Source organism: Cervus elaphus, chromosome 9 (genome assembly GCF_910594005.1).
Source record: "Cervus elaphus chromosome 9, mCerEla1.1, whole genome shotgun sequence".
NCBI lineage: Eukaryota > Metazoa > Chordata > Mammalia > Artiodactyla > Cervidae > Cervus > Cervus elaphus.
The window spans coordinates 10,131,557-10,150,883 of NC_057823.1; the positions used below are offsets into that span (position 1 = coordinate 10,131,557).

Below are 19,327 nucleotides of genomic sequence, written 5' to 3' on the forward strand. Positions count from 1 at the left end.
ATGCTGAAACTGACACTCCAGTACTTTGGTCATCTGATGTGAAGAACTGACTCATTTGAAAAGACCCTGATGCTGGGAAAGATTGAAGGCAGGAGGAGAAGGGGGTGACAGAGGATGAGATGGTTGGATGGCATCACTGACTCAATGGACATGAGTAAACTCTGGGAGTTGTTGATGGACAGGGAATCCTGGCATGCTGCAGTCCATGGGGTTGCAGAGAATCAGACACAACTGAGTGACTGAACTGAACTGAACTGAGTTGTATATTTGAAAGTTGCTAGGACAATAGGTCTTAAAAGTTCTTACCAAGAAAAGAATGAAAAAATGTCATTTGCAGCAACATAGATGGACCTAGAGATTATCATACTAAGTGAAGTAAGCCAGACAGAATAAAAAGACAAATATATGATACTGCTTATATGGGAAACCTAAAAAAAAAATACCAATGAACTTATATACAAAACAGAAATTCGCCCACAGTTTGTGATTAACATATACGTACTACTATTAATATATATAAAATAGGTAACCAACAAGGACCTACTGTATAGCACAGGGAACTAAACTCATTATTTTATAATATTCTATAAGGGAAACAAATCTGAAAAAGAATACACACACACACATATATAATGGGTTGGCCAAAAGGTTCATTCAGATTTTCCCATAACATCCCAAACAAACCTTTTGGCCACCCCACTATATATAACTGAATCACTTTGCTGTACGCCTGAAATAAAAACACTATTGTAAGTCAACTATGTGTGTGTCTAGGTAGTCACTCAGTCGTGTCTGACTCTCTGCAATTCCATGGACTGTAGCCCACAAGGTTCCTCTGTCCTTGGCATTTTCCCAGGCAAGAATACTGGAATGGGTTGCCATTTCCTCCTCCGGGGATCTTCCCGACCCAGAGATCACACCTCCTGCATCTCCTGCATTGACGGGTGGATTCTTTACTACTGATCCACCTGGGAAGCCCAGTGTTGCCTATTAACTACACTTCTTGTGATCATTTCATAATATATACACATATCGAATCATTATGTTGTACACCTGAAACTAATACAATGTTATATGTCACGTTTCATTTTTAAAAGGACTCTCTGGAATTTAATATAAATTAATCCCTGCTGTAACTAGAGGATATATTCCAATTGTCCTGGGACAGCCAGCTTATTGTAGTTGTCCTGGAGTAATTGTTTGGATCACTCCCTTTCACTCTCAAAAAGTGTCTCAGTTTGGATAGTATGTTAATACAGTCCTCTTGGCACAATAACCATGCTATCACCCTGGCTCCACCATAGCTGGGGAACTTCAAGCAAGTCACTCCGCTACAAAGCACTGTACTTGTCAAACATTCATAGCAACCGAACACTTTCATAAATGAAAACTCTCTACAGAAATACCACGGTAAGCAACAATTCAAAGTAGCATTTTATTAGTAAAAAAAATTATTTCCTATGGTCAAAGTAGTGTTTACACATGAAGCAATTGATTCTCACTCAGGCTGTTGAGATGGACACTCATATTTTAAACCAGAAGTTGTAGCTAAATCTTATTTATGCATTGGATAAACCCCTGATTCACAGAGACATGGTGCAAAGAGTAGCTTTTTTTTTTTTCAAGGGCTCCCCTCCCCTCTAAGTTAAATGGAGATGGCAGGAAAATCCTATGTTAGTTATTTCCAACACCTTAAAAACTGCTACCCAATGTCTATTTTTAAATTGCAGTTATTAAACATTTTTAAATGGAATTTGATGCTAAGTAACATCTGCAGAACTGTCAAAGCCCTCCTTGGAGCACTAGTTTTAAAAATGGCTGAATGAGACCATTGGTCAGGTCACATCCAGCTCAAAAGTCTCTATTTCTAAGGCTGTTTTTTTTTTCAGTTTGGAATTCAGTTGGAGGTGGGGGAGGAGGAGAGGATGGAATAGCACCTTGAAGGTTTGGACTCTGCTATCCTTACAGCAAAAGCCCCAGAAGCAAGTAGGGGCTTTTAGAAGGCTGCAGGCAAAAAAAGAAAAAGCCATTTAAGTGGAGCAGAAAACAGTCAGACTTTTGAACTTGCACAAGGCCGAGATCGTCCAAAAGCATGGTAGGAAGATGTTGGCAGCTTTATCCATCTGCTTCCAAGAGCCTCCAGTTTTTAAGATAAAAAGCATCTCTAGCCTCAGAGTTTGAGAGTCAAGGAGTATAGATGGAAGAATGATAACAAGTTTACTGTTTTGACGCCAAGTTGGGTCACGATGAACTAGAGATCTGAGCCAGGTGTGCCTATAAGTGCAAATTTGAGCCAATTGCCAACTTCGTTAAAATGAGGACATTTCTCATAAAAATACAGGTTTCTGGCTTTCCTTCTGACAACAGGAAGCTCTGGCACCAGTGGGCTGCTCTCCCCAGGGTCATTCTGGGGTAGACTCAAGGTTCCCGTGTCTCATGCCAAGACAGAGCAATGCCCTCCATGTTTGCATTGTCACCATCATAATCTGCTGGTCACCCAGCGCACAGCAACCATCTTGATTACTTCTTGGTCCCTGTGGGCATTTGGATGTGCCACCCATGGAACTGATGGTTGTGCTTCTGGGTCTAAAATTAGAGTGAGGTGGTCCCAACAACAGTTGGGACAGGAAAGCTCTGGATTCTAATTTCTCAGAGTTCTCTCGCACCTCAGGCTCATGATCTTGAGCAAATCACAGCTAACTCTGCAAGGCTGTTTCCTTATCTGTAAAATGGAAGCAGAAACTCCTGCCCTCTCTGCAGTATGGGCTGTGATAAGGATCAGACCATAGCACCTGGTGCTTTATAAACTATAAGGGTCTATGGTCCACGTTTGTGGTTTGGTTGGTCTCATATCCATCCGTCCCCATCTTGACTAGCACCCCAGTTACCCTGGGGAGTAGCCTCTCCCCTTCTCAGTCTACAGAGTTGGGCGGTGTTGACTCCAGCCTCAGTCTGGATAGACGTGGGGTCAGGACCGCCAAGCAGAGTACTGCATTTTCCTCAAAGATAGCTTTGTGTTCTGGGATTGGTGTGTGGACTAATTGGGGCTAACAGATTTAGAACCAGGGCGCTTTGGTTCAAACTGTTGGAAAGAGACCTACTTTTCTGCTGAACTTGGCTGTCATGATGCTGATCTGGGGGCGGACCTGAGAATAGAGCTGAGGAGAGAAAACAACGGAAAGATGGTAGGAAACAAGATCTGAGTCACGTAACTGGAGGCTTCGAGTCCAGATATATATCAACACATACTTTCTTTTTGCTTCAGTTAGACTGAATGGGACTAGCTAAGTTGGCGCCACAGGGGGGTTTTACACCAGCAGGCAGACTTGTGAGCGTTTGTTTGATTTAGATTCATTTCCCTGGGCACTCTCTGATCTCAAGTCCTGGAGGGCTCCCGCAGCAGCTGCCAGCTCTTCTCTCTGCCTGGATTTGACCATCCACACTGCTTTCTTGAAGTTCTTGAGAGGGTCCTGTTGTGAGCTTCTTGATGAAGGGCACTGGAAACGCTCGCGGATGAGATAGCCATGTCTGGAGGGGGCGATGAAGCCATTGGAGGTTGGGATGATCCTGTTCACCACGGCGTGGACAAACTGGACAGCCAACAGTGTGCCTGTAAGGGGAAGTGGAGAGATGGGTACACATGGTAAAAATGCAGCCACAGAGATCCAATCTCACACATTTGAGAGTTAGCTGCATGGGGTCAAATTTCTTCTATCCCCCTTACTGGCTTAGGCATGACAGCAAAATTCTCAGTCCCTCTTGCTTCATCTACATATGGGTATGATAACTGAGCCTACCTGCTGAGGGGAATTCTGAAGATTTGAAGATGTTATGCATGTCAAGTGCTAAGTATCAGTTTCATCCCAGAGTGAATTCAGTCAATATTATTATTGGAGAAGAAGTGGGAAGAGAGGTTGTGAACGTGTGCAGGATGGGCTTTTAAGGCCACAGTCCACAGACCTTAGCTTCTGAGCCATCTGTGACATTGTGCCAGGCATCTTTATTACACTGTATTAGAATTCAAGGTATTCAATTGCAATGTATTAGACTATAACTATTCAATTATACAGATTCAACCACAGTTTTCAATTATAATGTATTTGACTACAATATATTCAACTCTATCTGCTATTCATTCAGCCACTTACTTGCTTTATGACCTTGAGAAAATTCCTTAATCACTCTGAACTTAAGCTTCTTCATTTGTCAAATGGGGATAGCGATAAATCCTACCCCTCCCTGACAGTGTCATAAGGGTTCCTTTCTCCATGGGAGAATGTGACAAAGGTACCCATGGGGAACAGGTAGACGAGTGTCAAACCACAGCCCACCCCATCTCTCAGAGCCTCAAATTTTATAAAAGGCAGGTGTGAACTGAGATAATGAAATGACTTGGTGACAGTATTCAGTACACAAGAAATGTTAACTTCTGTTAATATGTCCTTAGTGTGATGTTAAACAGAACGAGAAATGTGGAGTTTTCAAAGTGGTTGATCTTAAACAAGGTTCCCCAAACATTTACAGGGCCTGAGAAAAGAGAATGAATGAAGGTCAACATCCATAAGATACAATATGTAAACACTGTAAATCCAGCTAATAAACTATTATATTAAATGAAATATATCCTATCCTTCTGCATTGGTTGATACACCTTCAGAACACCTGGAAGGTCAGGTTTGGGTTGAGGACTCTCAGGCTCTCCAGTTCCATGTCCAAATATAACGGTGTGGGAGACCCCAGCTGTCTGTGACTGTCCCCTTCTCTTCCCACATCCAGCTCCATCCTACATCCCTAGGGGGCCTCAGATACATACACATGAATCCCCGCCCAGCTCACAAATCCAGACTCCATGCATACCATTCCACAATCACCCTCCCAGCCTGGGGGTGTGCACACTCAAGGCACAGCCCACTTTCAGAAGGATAGACCTGGGAAAGAGGCCCACAGAGGCCCTAAAGAGGGCTCCTGGGGCAGGTGGGGAGGCTGTTCTGGAGTTCCAGGTTCCCAGAGCATGGGTTTTAAAAGAAGAGGTATAGCTCCAGTTGGGCCTGTTCCCTGAGGCTGCAGATACCTACCCCCCAAGCAGATGGACCCAATGAGAGGAGGTCAGAGCAGAGCCCTCTAAAGGCAAGGATCCAGAACAGGGTCTTTTGTCTCCAGATCTAAGCTCAGTCCTACCCTCAAAGCAAAATGACTCACCATCCAGGACACTCCAGACAATTATGGAGCGATCTTTCAAGCCTGCATAGACATACTTGTCATCCTTGGAGAAGCAAGCACATTGGACTCCTATACAGTAAGAATTCTGTAGAAAAAGACAATGTGATCTTGATTTCAGAACTGAAAGACACCTAGGAGTCCAGCCCCAAGGCACTTGTATAAGAAGCCAGACTTGTAAACACCTCTTGGTTGATGCATGTGTGCTAAGTCGCTTCAGTCATCTCTGACTCTTTGGGACCCTATGGACTGGAGCCCACCAGGCTCCTCTGTCCATGAGATTCTCTAGGCAAGAATACCAGAGTGGGTTGCCATGCCCTCCTCCAGGGGATCTTCCTGAACCAGTGACTGAACCTGCATCTCTTATGTCTTCTGAATTGGCAGGCAGGTACTTTAACACTAGCACCACCTGGGAAGCTCCTTCTTGGGAGACGGAACAAGTTAAAACCTGGAGAGATGCACAGCATCAATATTCCTTGGCCCAAAATACATCTTCAAAGAGATTGGTTTGAGGGGATTAGTGACATCTTGCATTGGAGAACAGGAATTATAGGATTTAATTTCTTAAATGATCTTGGTTACACAAGTGTTAGCTCCGATTGTATTTAATTAAAAGCTATATGCTAAATGAAATTAGGAATCCTAGAACAGAAGAAGGGAACTCACTGAAAAACACATGATCCTGGACTTCCTTGGTGACACAGTGGGTGGGAATCCACCTGCCAATGCAGAGGACCCAGGCTCAACCCCTGGTCCGGGAAGATTCCACATGCCATGGAGCCCCTAAACCTGAGCGCCACAACTACTGATCCTGCATGCTGCAACTGCTGAAGCCCGTGTGCTTAGAGCCTGTGCTCTGCAACAAGAGAAACCACAGAAATGAGAAGCCTGGGCATCTAAAAGGAGAGTCACGCCATTCATTGCAACTAGAGAAAGCCCACACAAAGCAATGAAGACCCAAAAATAAGTTAAAAATTTAAAAAGATACAAATGAAAAAAACCCAACAACATGTGATCCCAATAAAGTTGATAGCTGATAATTTTGTTCCCATGTTACTTTCTTAGTTTTGACAAACATACTCTATGTAAGATGTAATATCAGGGGAAGCTGGGTGAGGAGCAGGTAAATGGGAACCTTCAAACTATCTTCACAACTTAATCTGTAAATCTAAAATTATTCCAAAATTAAGTTTATTTGTTTAAAAAGAAAAAGCTAGGTGTATTTAACTGCTGTGATGGTATTTCCCAACTCAACAAGGCAAAAGATTACTTATATCTCAGCCTTATAGCGACTTCATAAGAATAAGTCGGGGGGATGAAGCCACTTTGAGATAAAACTGCATATATTCTGTTCTCTAAGTTACAAGGTTGTCTCCCTTAGTTTATTAACAATGCTTATATCTTGCAACCTCAGGTACTATCTTTGTTCCCCATCTGAGAAAACTGGAATAATAGCACAACCTTATAAGATTGTTGTGAGGAATAAATTATAGAATGGTATTTTAATATGTATATTTGGACTGCAAGCAGATCAAACCAGTCAATCCTAAAGGAAATCAACCCTGAATATTCATTAGAAGGACTGATACTGAAGCTGAAGCTCCAATACTTTGGCCGCCTGATGTGAAGACCCAACTCATGGAAAAGACCCCAAAGCTGGGAAAGAGTGAAGCCAAAGGAGAAGGAGATGGCAGAGGATGAGATGGTTAGATAGCATCACCAACTCAGTGAACATGAATTTGAGTGAACTTTGGGAGATAGTGAAGGACAGAGGAGCCTGGCATGCTGCAGTTCATGGGGTCACAAAGAGTCGGCAGTAGAGACTGAACAATTTTGCATAATACATATGAATATGTAAATATATAATATAACTCAATCATATTGATACAACATTTATAATAACTTCTTAAGGGATGGATGTGAAAACTCTTAGACACTTTGTATGTAAAGGCATCACCAGTTTCCCTCCTCAGAGCCTTCACAGTTGCTGTTCCTTCTGCCTAAAATGCTCTTCCACCAGACTTACCTGACTTTCTTGATAGTAGCCCTTGCCACGCTGTATGTCTTTTTCTTGCCCTATTTTTCTTCAAAGGTCTTGTTGCACCCCAACCATCATGTATATGCTGCTTTGTTTTCATTTAACAAACATTAAATGGTCAGGAGCTCTCCTAGGGACAGGTACCACCTCAGTGAACAAAGCACATAAAAATCCTGCCCTCACGGAGCTCACAGTGTCTCCCCAACACTGCGGGGAGGTGGGACTCCAAGAGGTGGGACACTGTCTGCTATGGTCACAACGCCTTCCTCGGCACTAGAAACAGCCCTGGCTTGGGCCATACAGTCAAACCTTTGGGTGGAAGAAAGGCCGGACAGGATCAGGGTGAGAAGAGTGAGGCAGGACTGTGCCAGTGCAGGATCTGATCCTGTCTTTATTTTATTTTTACTTTTTGGCTGTGCCGTGTGACACGTGGGACCTTAGATCCCTGACCAGGTATCGAACCTGGGCCCCCTGCGTTGGAAGCTGGGGGTGTTAACCAGTGGACTGCTCACAAAGTTCCAATCCTGTCTTTATTTTAAATGTTGATATTTTGGGCTTTGCCGGTGGCTCATTGGTAAAGAATCCGCCTGCCAATGCAGGAGACACAGCTTTGATCCCTGGTCCGGGAAGATCCCGCATGCCGTGGAGCAGCTAAGCTTTTGTACCGCAACTATTGAGCCTGTGCTCTAGAGCCCAGGAGCCACAACTACAGAAGCCTGCGTTCCCTCGAGCCCATGCTTTGCAACAAGAGAAGCCACCACAATGAGAAGCCTGGGCACCTCAGCTAGAGAGTAGCCCATACTCGCTGCAACCAGAGAAAAGCCCGTGCAGCAGTGAAGACCCAGCACAGCCAAACATAAATACATATATAAAATATTTGAAAATAAGTAAATGTTGATATTTTATTTTGTGTGTATTTTTTGCATTTACTTTGATTTTTTTAAACATTGAACTAAACCATTATTTCTCTGGATGGCCAAGTTTTTTGGCATCCCCTAAGACTCTCCCCTGGAGGTGAGGACCTCTCTCACTTGACTCATATTAGTCATGACCCCGGTTGGCCGCATATGGTGTACCCTTAATACATGATGCCCAGCATCTGTTTCCTAATGCCAGGACGTGCACGTGCTGTGGCAGGCTACCCACCGTGTAGCTCATCTGGAATTTCCACTTGCACACCTGCAGGTCCCAAAGACACAACAGCGCCTCCTCGGACCCGCTGACTGCCAGCTGCTCTTTGTGGCTGACCTCCACGCAGGTGACTCGGCTCCCATGGGCCTCCAGAGGGAACACCTTGGAACTCACACACTCATAAAGGAAGAGGTCGCCGTTGATCATGCCGTAGATGACGCGATAGTCAGCCAGAACGGCCACACTGGCTATGGTGGCAGGCAGTTGGGTATAGAAGGTGTATACTGGCCCATCGATGACCGGACAGGGGTCCCCCGGGCTGATGTCCAGCACCAGGACGGTGCTGTCATAGGCAATGGCCAGGTGGCCCTCGTCCTTACTGAGAGCCATGCAGTTGACGGCTTTCCGGGCTTCTGGAGGAGGGATACACATCACGTCTTGTCTGGAATTCAGGGGGAACACCAGGACAACCCCTGAAACGAGGCCAGTGAAAAGGAGATTGGCCTGCTCGGCGACCTCCAGACACCTGACCTCGTTGGAGGTGTCCAGAGCATCTTGCTCCTCACCTGTCATAGAGAGAAGACCGCATCAAGAATGGATCACAGGGACACTGGTTCCCCTCTTTAAACGATTTTAAAAAATGCTTTTGTTACCCTTCAACTTGGCTATTGCCAGTCTCCCTGCTTTCACTCCCGCTCACCAATCATCCAAGCTTTAAAATATGAAAATCACATCTCACTGCCCTGACTCAGACCCTCTGAAGATTTCTCAGAACCAATATACATGCCTCTCTCTGGTCTTTAGAACCTCTCATCCCAAATGTTTCCTTTTGCCACCCTCTGTAAAAGGGTAGGAGAGTAAATATTTTTGCCCCATATGCTCTCTGCTGTCAACACTTAACTCTGCTGACACAGCCTTAGGCGGCCACAAACAATGTGGAAACAAATGTGTGTCTGGATTTGGCCCCTGGGCTGTGGTTTACTGACTCCTATCTCCTTGCCCACCACCTTACTCTGTTTCTTCACATCCTGCTCTCCCCAACGACAAGCAGGCAAGCACCTCAAAATCTGCAACTTCATCTGTCTTGCTCACTGTTAACTTCCAGAGTTTGGCTCCAAGACTAGCACTAAACCAATGTCCGTCCAATCCAGACATGAACTTGAGAGTGAATCTCTTTTCTCACTTTATGATTAGCCAGGCAGAAGATTGAAGTCAGGAGGAAAAAAGGACAACAGAGGATGAGAAGGTTGGATGGCATCACCGATTCAGTGGACGTGACTTGGTGACTGAACAACAACAGGAATTTCTATGCCTCCACCCACCCAGTGGGGATTGAGCAGGCATTACTGCTGCCATGCCCAGATCCCCTTTACCAGTCAGTTCTCCCAGGTCCAAAACCTCATGGCTGTTGAGTGAAGGAAGCACCTCATTTAGAAATGCCTGGGGGATGAGCCCACCACCTAGGATGGCCAGTGACTGCCTGCTACGGGAGTAAAAAGGCTGGTCCCTTTGCTTCAAGATGGGACAGCTGTGAAGTGCAATTCATGTCCCCGGGCTCCTTGTGGAGTCAGGCTGAGACCAGCCCCATGTTCAGTGCTGCTCCCACCCAGCCTGCTTCCTTAATCTCTCCTCCTGGGAGTTCCCCTCTATATACCACTTGTGCAAATGTCCCCATCAGGAACCCTGCCTCCAGGGAAGCCTCAACTAAAACAGGAATTGACAATCAAATAATCAATGACCACAAGCTAGAAATTTATAAAATCAAGTCCTGTCTTCTATCAGCCACTTTTAACCCAACTGGAGTGGGGTGTCACACACTGAATGTTTGGGTCCTACCCCCAAATATGTGTTAAGTCCTAACCCCCTAATGTGATGGTGTTAGGAGGTGGGACCTTTGGAAGGTGATTAGATCAAGAGGGTGGGGTCCCCATTAATGGAATTAGTGCCCTTGTAAAAAGAGACTCTAGAGCTTGCTTCTTTCTCTGCTCTCTGCCATCGGAGGGCACAGTGAGAAGGTGGCCATCTGCAAACCGATCAGTGGGCTCTCGACAGACATTGATCTGCCAGTGCCTTGATCTCAGGCTTTCTAGCCTCCAGATCCATGAGAAATGAGTGTCTGTTCTTTAAGCTTCTCCTTTTCCTGTCTATGGTGCTTTGTTATGACAACCCAAAGAGACCAAGACGGGGGCTTCAGTTCTTACCCACGCAAATGGCTGTGCTTAAATCTTACAAACCTTCTGCCAAGGCCCAAATGCTGACTTTGTTTTTGTCCCCGGTTTTAGGGAAGTATACGTAGCTGCCATTGTGTGACACCGCCGTGAGGCCGGTGCGGTCCAGGAACGGGTTACAGGCCCTCGGCTTCTGAGCGCAGGTGAGGTCCCAGACTTTAAAAGATGACGACTGACGGGAAGCAGATGCCACCAGGGCCCCAGCCCGGGCCAGCAGGCTCACGGGGGCCCCGACACCGTCCAAGACGTCCAGCAGAGTCCCCTGCGCTGACAGACTCCACACCTGCGGATGGAAGTGGAGGGGCAGGGCTGACTTCTTCCTTATGCTGCTGTAGTTTAGGAATATTCTGAAGCTCGCTTCTCTGCCTTAGATAAACTTTCAGGCTGGAGTTCAAGGGCCCTCACATTTCCTCACCCCCTCAAACTTCCCTCCATCTCATCAATCAGCTACCATGGCGGTTCTCAAAATGTGTCCTGGGGAACCCCTGGAAGTTACCCTCCAGGTGGTTCTGCAAAAGGGGAGTTTCAGGGAGATCTACAGAAACACAATTATTTTTGCAGTAATTTAAGAGGTCATTTGTCTTTTTACACATTCGTCCTCTCATAAATGAGCAGTAGAGTCTTCGAGAGACCATGGAATATGTTATCACAACAGATGGGAGAATTTAGAATCAAATATGAGAATCTGATTGTCTTCTATGAAGCCAGACAAGAAAGAGATTTGCCAAAATATGAAATGATAACACTTTTCATGATTTTTTGGTGTGTGTTTCAGAAAATAACAACTGTTTTCACAAAAGCCTGTTATTATATTCATATGTCATGTTGAGGACTTAATGGAGAAGTATTTTTAGATTTTGGCATTTAAAATTTTAACATGGCAAGTATCAATAGATACTAAATGCAATACAGGATCTGAAAAGTGACATTTGTGGAAAAACTGGTGAAATAGGATCAAGGTCTGTAGATGAGTTTTGTCCCAAATGATATTGTCCCAATGTTAATATCTTGGTTTTGATAATGAGATCAATGTGATATAAGATGTTAACCCTGAGGATAGCTGATGAAGAGTTGATACGTATGGTTTTATGTTTTAAGGAAGAGTTGCAAAGAGACCCAGAGAGTACTCATATATATATATGTGTGTGTGTGTAATCATTTGTATATGTACATACATATACATATATGTACATATATATGTGCGTATATATAAATATGTCCAATCCTGCTCCTCTGAAAGTCATACATATATATATGGGGCTTCCCTGGTGGCTCAGGTGGTAAAAAATCTGCCTGAAATGTGGGAGATCCGGGTTCAATCCTTGGGTCAGGAAGATCTCCTGGAGAAGGGAATGGCAATCCACTGCAGTATTCTTGCCTGGAGAATCCCATGGACAGAGGAGCCTGGTGGGCCACAGTCCATGGGGTCACACAGAGTTGGATGACTGAGTTCCTAACACACACACACACATACATATGAGTACTATCTGGGCTTTCTTCACAACTCTTCTGTAAAACCTAAAACTATTTCAAAATAGATCATTTGTTAAAAATATATGAATCATGTTGATATAGTCCACATACATGAAAGCCCCTTGAAGGTTCTCAATAACTTTAAAAATCTAAAGAGGTCCTAAGACCAGAATGTTACTGTTATTGTATTACATGCTCCTCTCCCCAGCTTGGAGAACTTTGAGCTTAATAGGAATCTTTTCCCCATCTCCCCAGCCCTGCTCCTCTGAAAGTCAAAACCTTCCCAGTATTTTAGGTTTAGCGGGAATGTTCTCTCTTTTGTTGAAATGTTTTAATAACTCCCCCTAGGTCTGTCTCTGAGTCCCAGAAGACCACCTCCCCAAGTCTGTCCAATGACCTGCCCTGTTTTTCCTGCACTAGTTTTTGTGGGTTTCTGTATTTTGAAGCCAAATGATCCCTAAAGAACCATACTTTGGGACTTCCCTCGTAGTCTGGTGGCTAAGACTCCTTGCTCTCAGTTCAGGGACCTGGAGATCCCATGTGCCACAACTAAGAATTTGCATGTCAAAACTACAAGATTCCACATACTGCAACTAAGTCCTGGAACAGCCAAATAAATAAATATTTTTGTTTAGAAAAAGAATCATACTTTCTTTTCCAGAGGTGAAGGTGAGGATGATGGGCCATGCATCTCCCCCTCACCTGAATGAGCGCATCCCGGGACCCGGTGACAATCAGATTGTTTTCAGGACCAAAAATGGCTGTCTCTACCACATCTTCATGTTCAAGGTCAGTGGCCATGAATCGATGAAACCCTTGTGCATCTTCCAAAAATATCCTCACGGAACTTCCAAAACCTAAAACAGCAGAGACCAAGATTATACCTTTCAATCCTTGAGGAGTTTGAAAGTAATTGAATTCAATCAATTAAGATTTTTTTTGAGCACCTACTATATGCAGGTGGAAAGAATACAGTAGTGAAAAAGATAGACTAGGCCTCATCCTCATAGAGCCTACAGTTGGGGAAGGGTGAGCACAACAGTGATCAATAACCTCATTGAAAACCGTGAAGTTATTTATTATCACAAGGCTATGAGTTTTCAGAGAGCTGGTTCTGCCTGTTTGGGTTGCTCGTGGTCTCCCAGAAAAAAGCTGGGCACATGGTAAATACATTTTGAAGATGGAAGGAGGGGTGGAAGGGCAGGAGGAAGGAAGGAAAAGAAAATGTGTTAAGGGCAATGAAGTCAGGGGCTGGATGCCATGAGAAAAACAGGACTCAGAGACACACATAGCACAGAAGGCAACATGAAGATGGAGGCAGAGACTGGAGAGATGTGGCCATAAGCCAAGGAATCCTGGCAGAAGCTGGAAGAGGCAAAAAACAAACAAGTGAAGAAAAAACAACAGCTTTAAAAAAAAAGGATACTTCTCAGAAGACTTTGGAGGTTGCCAGTCCTACCAATGCCTTGATTTTGGACTTCCTGACACTAGAACCGTGAATGAAGATATTCTGTTGTTTTAACCACCAATGCTTGTGCGGTAATTTGTTGTAGGACATTTGCATTGCTTTTAGAGAGATGAAGAGGTGGCGGGCACTGGAAGAGGGGGGAATAGTATGAGACACCCAGAAGGAAGGCGAGGCCTGCTGTGTTTGAGAGAAGCATGGAAGCCAGTGTGGCTGGAGCAGAAGGAAGAGGAGGTGAAGGAGAGGAAGGAGGGGGCAGGTTTAGCAAAACAGCAACAGGAACCTCCTTGGTGGTCCAGTGGTTAAGAATCTGCCTTTCAGTACTGATGAACCTATTTGCAGGGCAGCAGTGGAGATGCAGACATAGAGAACAGATTTACAGACACGAGGTTGCGGGATGGGGGCGATGGGAGAGAGGAGAGGAGAGCAGGGACACATATACACTATCGTATGTAAAATAAATAGCCAGTGGGATAGCTGGGTGGCTTGGGAACTCAAACCGAGGCTCTGTGACAATCTGGAGGGGTAGACCCCCGTTAAAGTCATGCTGATTTCATGTTGGGTTTGGGGGTCTATTGCATTAAATAAGACATATTAATAACACAAATGCCACTATTTCTCTTTACCTTTTAAAATGGGGTCACAAGAACATTCACAATACAAATATGGTTCACATTTGTAGTTTTCATTACTGGACAGCGCTGGTCTAAAGGGTCTTGGCCCCTGGAAATGGCTTTGTAAAAATCAGACTGAAGGATTTCCCTGGTGGTCCAGTGGCTAAGACTCCATGCTCCCTAAGCAGGGGCCTGGGTTCTATCCCTGGTCAGGGGACTAGATCCCACACGATGCAACTAACAGTTCACAGGCTGCAACTAACGATCCCACATGCGACAATGATCAAAGGTGCCGCCTGTCACAACTAAGACCCAGTGCAGCCAAATAAATAAACTGATTAATCTTTAAAAATTGGACTGGGACTTTCCTGATTGTCCAGTGGTTGGGAATCCACGTTGCAATGCAGGGGACGAGGGTTCAATCCCTCGTCGGGAAACTAAGATCCCACATGACGCAGAGCAACTAAGCCCATGTGCCACAGCTAGAGAGTCCATGACAGTAATAAAAGACCTCACATGATGGAAGGAAGATCCCACATGCCGCAACTAAGACCTGATACAGCCAAATAAAAAAATAGAAATGAACATTAAAAAAAAATTAGACTGATCTAAGGTGGCTCAGACGGTAAAGAATCTGCCTGCAATGTGGGAGACCCGGGTTCGATCCGGGTTGGTAAGATCCCCTGGAGAAGGGAAGGGCTACCCACTCCAGTATTCTTGCTGGGGCATTCCACGGACAGAGGAGCCTGGCGGGCTACAGTTCCTGGGTTGCAAAGAGTCAGACAGACTGAGCGAATACACTTTCACTTTCAAAGACAGTGAAAGTGATCTGTATGACGCAACAATGATGGATACACATCATTACCCATTTGTCCAAACCCACAGAATATACAACACCAAGAGTGAAGCATAATGTGAGCCGTGGACTTTGCATGAGGATGTCAGTGTCGTTTCATCAGTTGCAACAAACGCGCCGCTCCGGTGGGTGATGTTGAAAATGGGGGAGGCTATGTGTGAGTGGGAGCAAGCAGGTACCTGGACCTCTCTGTGCCTTTTGCTTAGTTTGGCTGTGAACCTAAAACTACTCTAAAATTTTTTTCTTTAAAAATAAAATCAGGATATGGAGCACCTGTTTCTCACCTCTACCAGAAAGCTTGGGAATCCAAGCTTGCTTCAGACTAAGTCATATGTTCCTATAACCCCTGATTCTTATCTGAACATGGCACCAACCAATCTTTCTTGTGGCTACCTAATCACTTATATTTCCTGCTAGCCTGGAAGCTCCTAAAATCAGGGGTTGTGTGGGCTGAGTGTACTCTATCCTCTCACCCCATGCCTCTCTATCCCTGTAGCTCTCAGGCAGGAATAACCACTCTCACTTCAGAGATAAGGGAACAGAATTCCAGAAAGTTTCAGAGATTTGTCCAGAACAGGGGTTGACAAACTACAGCCCATGGGCAAAGATTGGCTGGTCATCTATTTTTATATGTGAGCTAGTAGCTTTTAAGTTTTTTCCATCCTTGAAAAAACTAAAATAAGATTACTATTTCATAACACATGACAATGGTATAAAATTCAAATTCCAGCATTTTTGAAAGTATTTTTTCTTAACTCTTTGGCCACACTGCATAGCATATGGGATCTTAATTCCCTGATGAGGGATTGAACCCCTGCCCTCTATATTAGAAGTGTGGAGTCTTAACCACTGGGCCTCCAGGGAAGTCTCTCAGCATCCATGCAAATTTTATTGGCACACAGCCATACTCACTTGAAACATCATCCATGGTGGCTTTTGCATTACCAGGACAGGGTTGGATAATTATGACAGCTATGAGGCCCTGTGCAGAAAGAATTTGCCAACCCGCTTCCCCGTTTCCCCAGTCCCCTCTCCACTTCCAACCAAATCTGGAGTTGCCGCCTCATGACTCCAAATGAGAGCTAGACGCTACCTGCAGCAAGAAGAGACTCATCTTCAGAGACCACCAAGAAACCCACAGCTTCCGGAAGCTTTTCCAGCAGGCTGTCTCCTTCGGAGGAAACCTGTGCAGAATCAAGGATGCCCATCAGGCATTTCCACCAGGTTAAGGGTTTAGGGTCAAGGGCTTGTGTGTGATGCAAGGCTCCGCCACTCACCAGCTCTGTGATCCTAAGGAAATTCCTTTGGCCCCAGGCTGCCTCAGTTTCCTCATCTGGTAAGTGGGCGATGACGCCAGGACTGCCTCACGGGGCTATCGTGGGGTAAGACGTGCATGGGATGGAGCCTTCTGTCTCTATTCAACCCTCCCAAAGTGGGAGTGTTATTACTACTGTTGATGTTATTGTTGTAACCAACTCCGGGACCCGGCGACTATCACAGCACTCTAGTTTTCTGCCCCCAAAGGAGCTCAGAAATCATAAATAAGATCGAAAGACAGATTGTAGCTGAAAGAGGGCAGTACCGTGCTCCCCATTCCCGAGTTGCAGAGATGAAATTTTGTTCAGCTCTTAAAGGAAGGTTTGGGTTTATTTTTGGTTGTTTTTGCCTGAAGCAGGGGCAGGAGGAAGTTAATTTCTGCAATGGTTGTTGATGAAATACAATTTTTATTTTAAGGCAGGACAAGAAAAAATTAAACATAAAATTCTCTCTCTGTGTGTTAGTTTGGGCCTTCTCCCTCCTTAAGGGGCAGTGTGTGTCTGCCTGACAGAGTAGCCAGCTCTCCTCCAAGATGGGAGTGCCTACTCAGCCACAAAGATCCATTTTTCTTTCTTCTTTTTCTTTTTACAATTTGTGCTTTAATTTTGAGGGAAATGGAGACAGTAGGATGAGTAATTCTTTTCCATAGATGTTTCACTGTGAAAGAGAGTCTTTTGAAGGTTCTCGTTGGTTATCTATCATATATAATGATGTATATATGTCAATCCCAACCTCTCAATCAGCGTTATATTAGTTTCTACGAACACACAGTGCAGCAAAGTGAATCAGCCATACGTGTACATAGAGGGCTTCCCCGTGGCTCAGCGGTAAAGAATCTACCTGCAATGAAGGAGCCGCAGGAGACACAGGTTCGATCCCTGGGCTGGGAAGATCCCTTGCAGGAGGGCATGGCAACCCACTCCAGTACTCATGAAAGGAGAATCCCATGGACAGAGGAGCCTGGAGGGCTACAGTCCAAAGAGTTGCACAGAGTCAGACACGACTAAAGCAACTTAGCACACATGCACACATGTATCCACTCTTTTTTAGATGTCCTTCCCATTTCGGTCACCACAGAACATTGAGCAGAGCTCCCTGTGTTATACAGTGGGCCCCTGCCAGTTATTTATTTTATACATGTATGAGTGTTCAGTTGCTTAGTCATGTCCAACTTTTTGTAACCCCATGGACTGTGGCCCTCCAGGCTCCTCTGTCCGTGGGATTTCCCAGGCAAGAATACTGGAGTGGGGTGCCATTTCCTTCTCTAGGGGATCTTCCCAACCCAGGGATCAAACCCACATCTCCTGCGTCTCCTACATTGGCAGACGGGTTCTTTACTGCTAGCATCACCTGGGAAGCCCCTCTAAAAGGAGAGTAGAACCTAAATAATATTTAACCTTAGAAAGAAGATGCTTCCTTTGAGCCTCTAGTGCAGGGGTCTGGATCAATTTAATCTGTACTTCGAGTGGACTTGACTGCTTCTTTAGTTTAAGTTGATTTTACCACTGTCTTCAAATGTTTTGAAAGTAGGATCAAGACTTTCTCCCCAGCAGGGCTAGGATCTGAACATTAGTGAGATTCTAGAGACCCCTAGTTCTTACAACCCAGTCACCATCCTTCTAAAGAGCAGAATTGATCTCTCTTCAGCCTGACCACCAGCTTTTTGGGGGTGCTGGGGATTATTGTCCAGTCATGCCAACAGTTTTCTGCCCCGATATACATGTTTCTAGGGATCCAGTTTGAGTTCTGCCAGAAAAAGACACTGAGAGTAGTATTTGAGTGTGACTAGTTTATTTGGGGGTTGATCCTAGCAAACACTGGTATAGCGTGGAGAATTGAGACAAGGAGTCACAGCCAATCAGTGTGGCTCAACAAGCAGGTACCAATGTGGGCAAATGTACGTGAGTCGTGCTGGGGATGCTCTGAGAGAGAGAGCAGAGTTTGCATCAGAGTTGCCCCCACTTAGGGATCAAGAGCTGGGTGGGTTTCTACCCCCCACCTCTCTTTCAGATTGGGTAGAGGCTGCTCCCAGGAGCGTCAACGCAGAGACCAAGTGTGCGGGTGTGGGGAGAGAGGGACTGGGAAAAAAAATAGACTCAACTAGCTGCAGGGTCCCTGATGTGCAACTGTAATATAAGTGCCTGACATCAAGCTTTTTGACTGCTGAGGCATCCATTTCCAAAGACATCCATTTTGAATAAACAAATTGGCAGCTGCTAGCAAAACCACTAGATAAGGAACCAGGCTGCCCACCCATGAAGGTGCCTCTTTCAGAAAACTCTGGGAACCAAGATAAGTGACCACTTGGATGACACTGCCTTCCCCTTCCTACATCCTAACTCCTCCCCATATGTTTTAAATTTTTCAACAAAGATTTGATCCACAAAAGGCTTGGCACCCCACCCTCAAAATTGTGTGGCCCTCAGGCATGCTATCTACCTTCCTCGAAGTTCTCTGATGGTTTTTAGCTGAAGTGCATCCCATGATGATTAAAAAAAAGAACCACAAGAGCCGACCCAGTCATAAATAGGGGCTCCATGGGAGAAACACATTAGAGTCCCCAATGAGTGATGTGTGCCCAGGCGAGCACCACAGGCATTCCTAACCGAGGGCATTACCATCAGTAGCTTGGGGACCGACAGAATAGCCTTCTGAATTGAGGGGACTGGAATAGGGCATCACAGATGAGTTACACAGGGAGAAATCTGAACTTAACTAACATCGTATTTTCAGTTTACTCCAGTGTTATCCTACTGCCCCCACCCTACCCCGGCCAATTGGAAGCCTGAAGAGGTGCCCACCTGTTCATCCCTTTTAGTGCCCTGGATGTAGTTTCCATGTTTGCCCCCATTTTACAGATGAGGAAACTGAAGCTCAAAGAAGGGCTGAGTAGCCCAAGCGTACAACTCGGTAAAGGTATAACTGGGATTTTCCTTTTTTTTCCGGTTTGTCTTTGTTTGTTTGCTTATTGAAGAATAGTGGATTTAC

At 45.0% G+C, this 19,327-nt stretch overlaps 1 protein-coding gene across 1 annotated transcript in view; it reads right to left on the reverse strand.

Moving 5' to 3' along the window:
* Positions 1–1,410: 1,410 nt before the first annotated feature.
* Positions 1,411–19,327, reverse strand: part of NWD1 (NACHT and WD repeat domain containing 1) — a 67,035-nt gene continuing 49,118 nt past the window's right edge. The window contains exons 12-17 of the mRNA XM_043913879.1: positions 16,116–16,206; positions 12,790–12,944; positions 10,621–10,897; positions 8,402–8,952; positions 5,200–5,305; positions 1,411–3,610 (exon numbers count right to left, since the gene is read on the reverse strand). Of these exons, the coding sequence (XP_043769814.1) occupies positions 3,309–3,610; positions 5,200–5,305; positions 8,402–8,952; positions 10,621–10,897; positions 12,790–12,944; positions 16,116–16,206 (1,482 nt within the window). The 3' untranslated portion in view covers positions 1,411–3,308. The remainder of the gene's footprint in view (positions 3,611–5,199; positions 5,306–8,401; positions 8,953–10,620; positions 10,898–12,789; positions 12,945–16,115; positions 16,207–19,327) is intronic.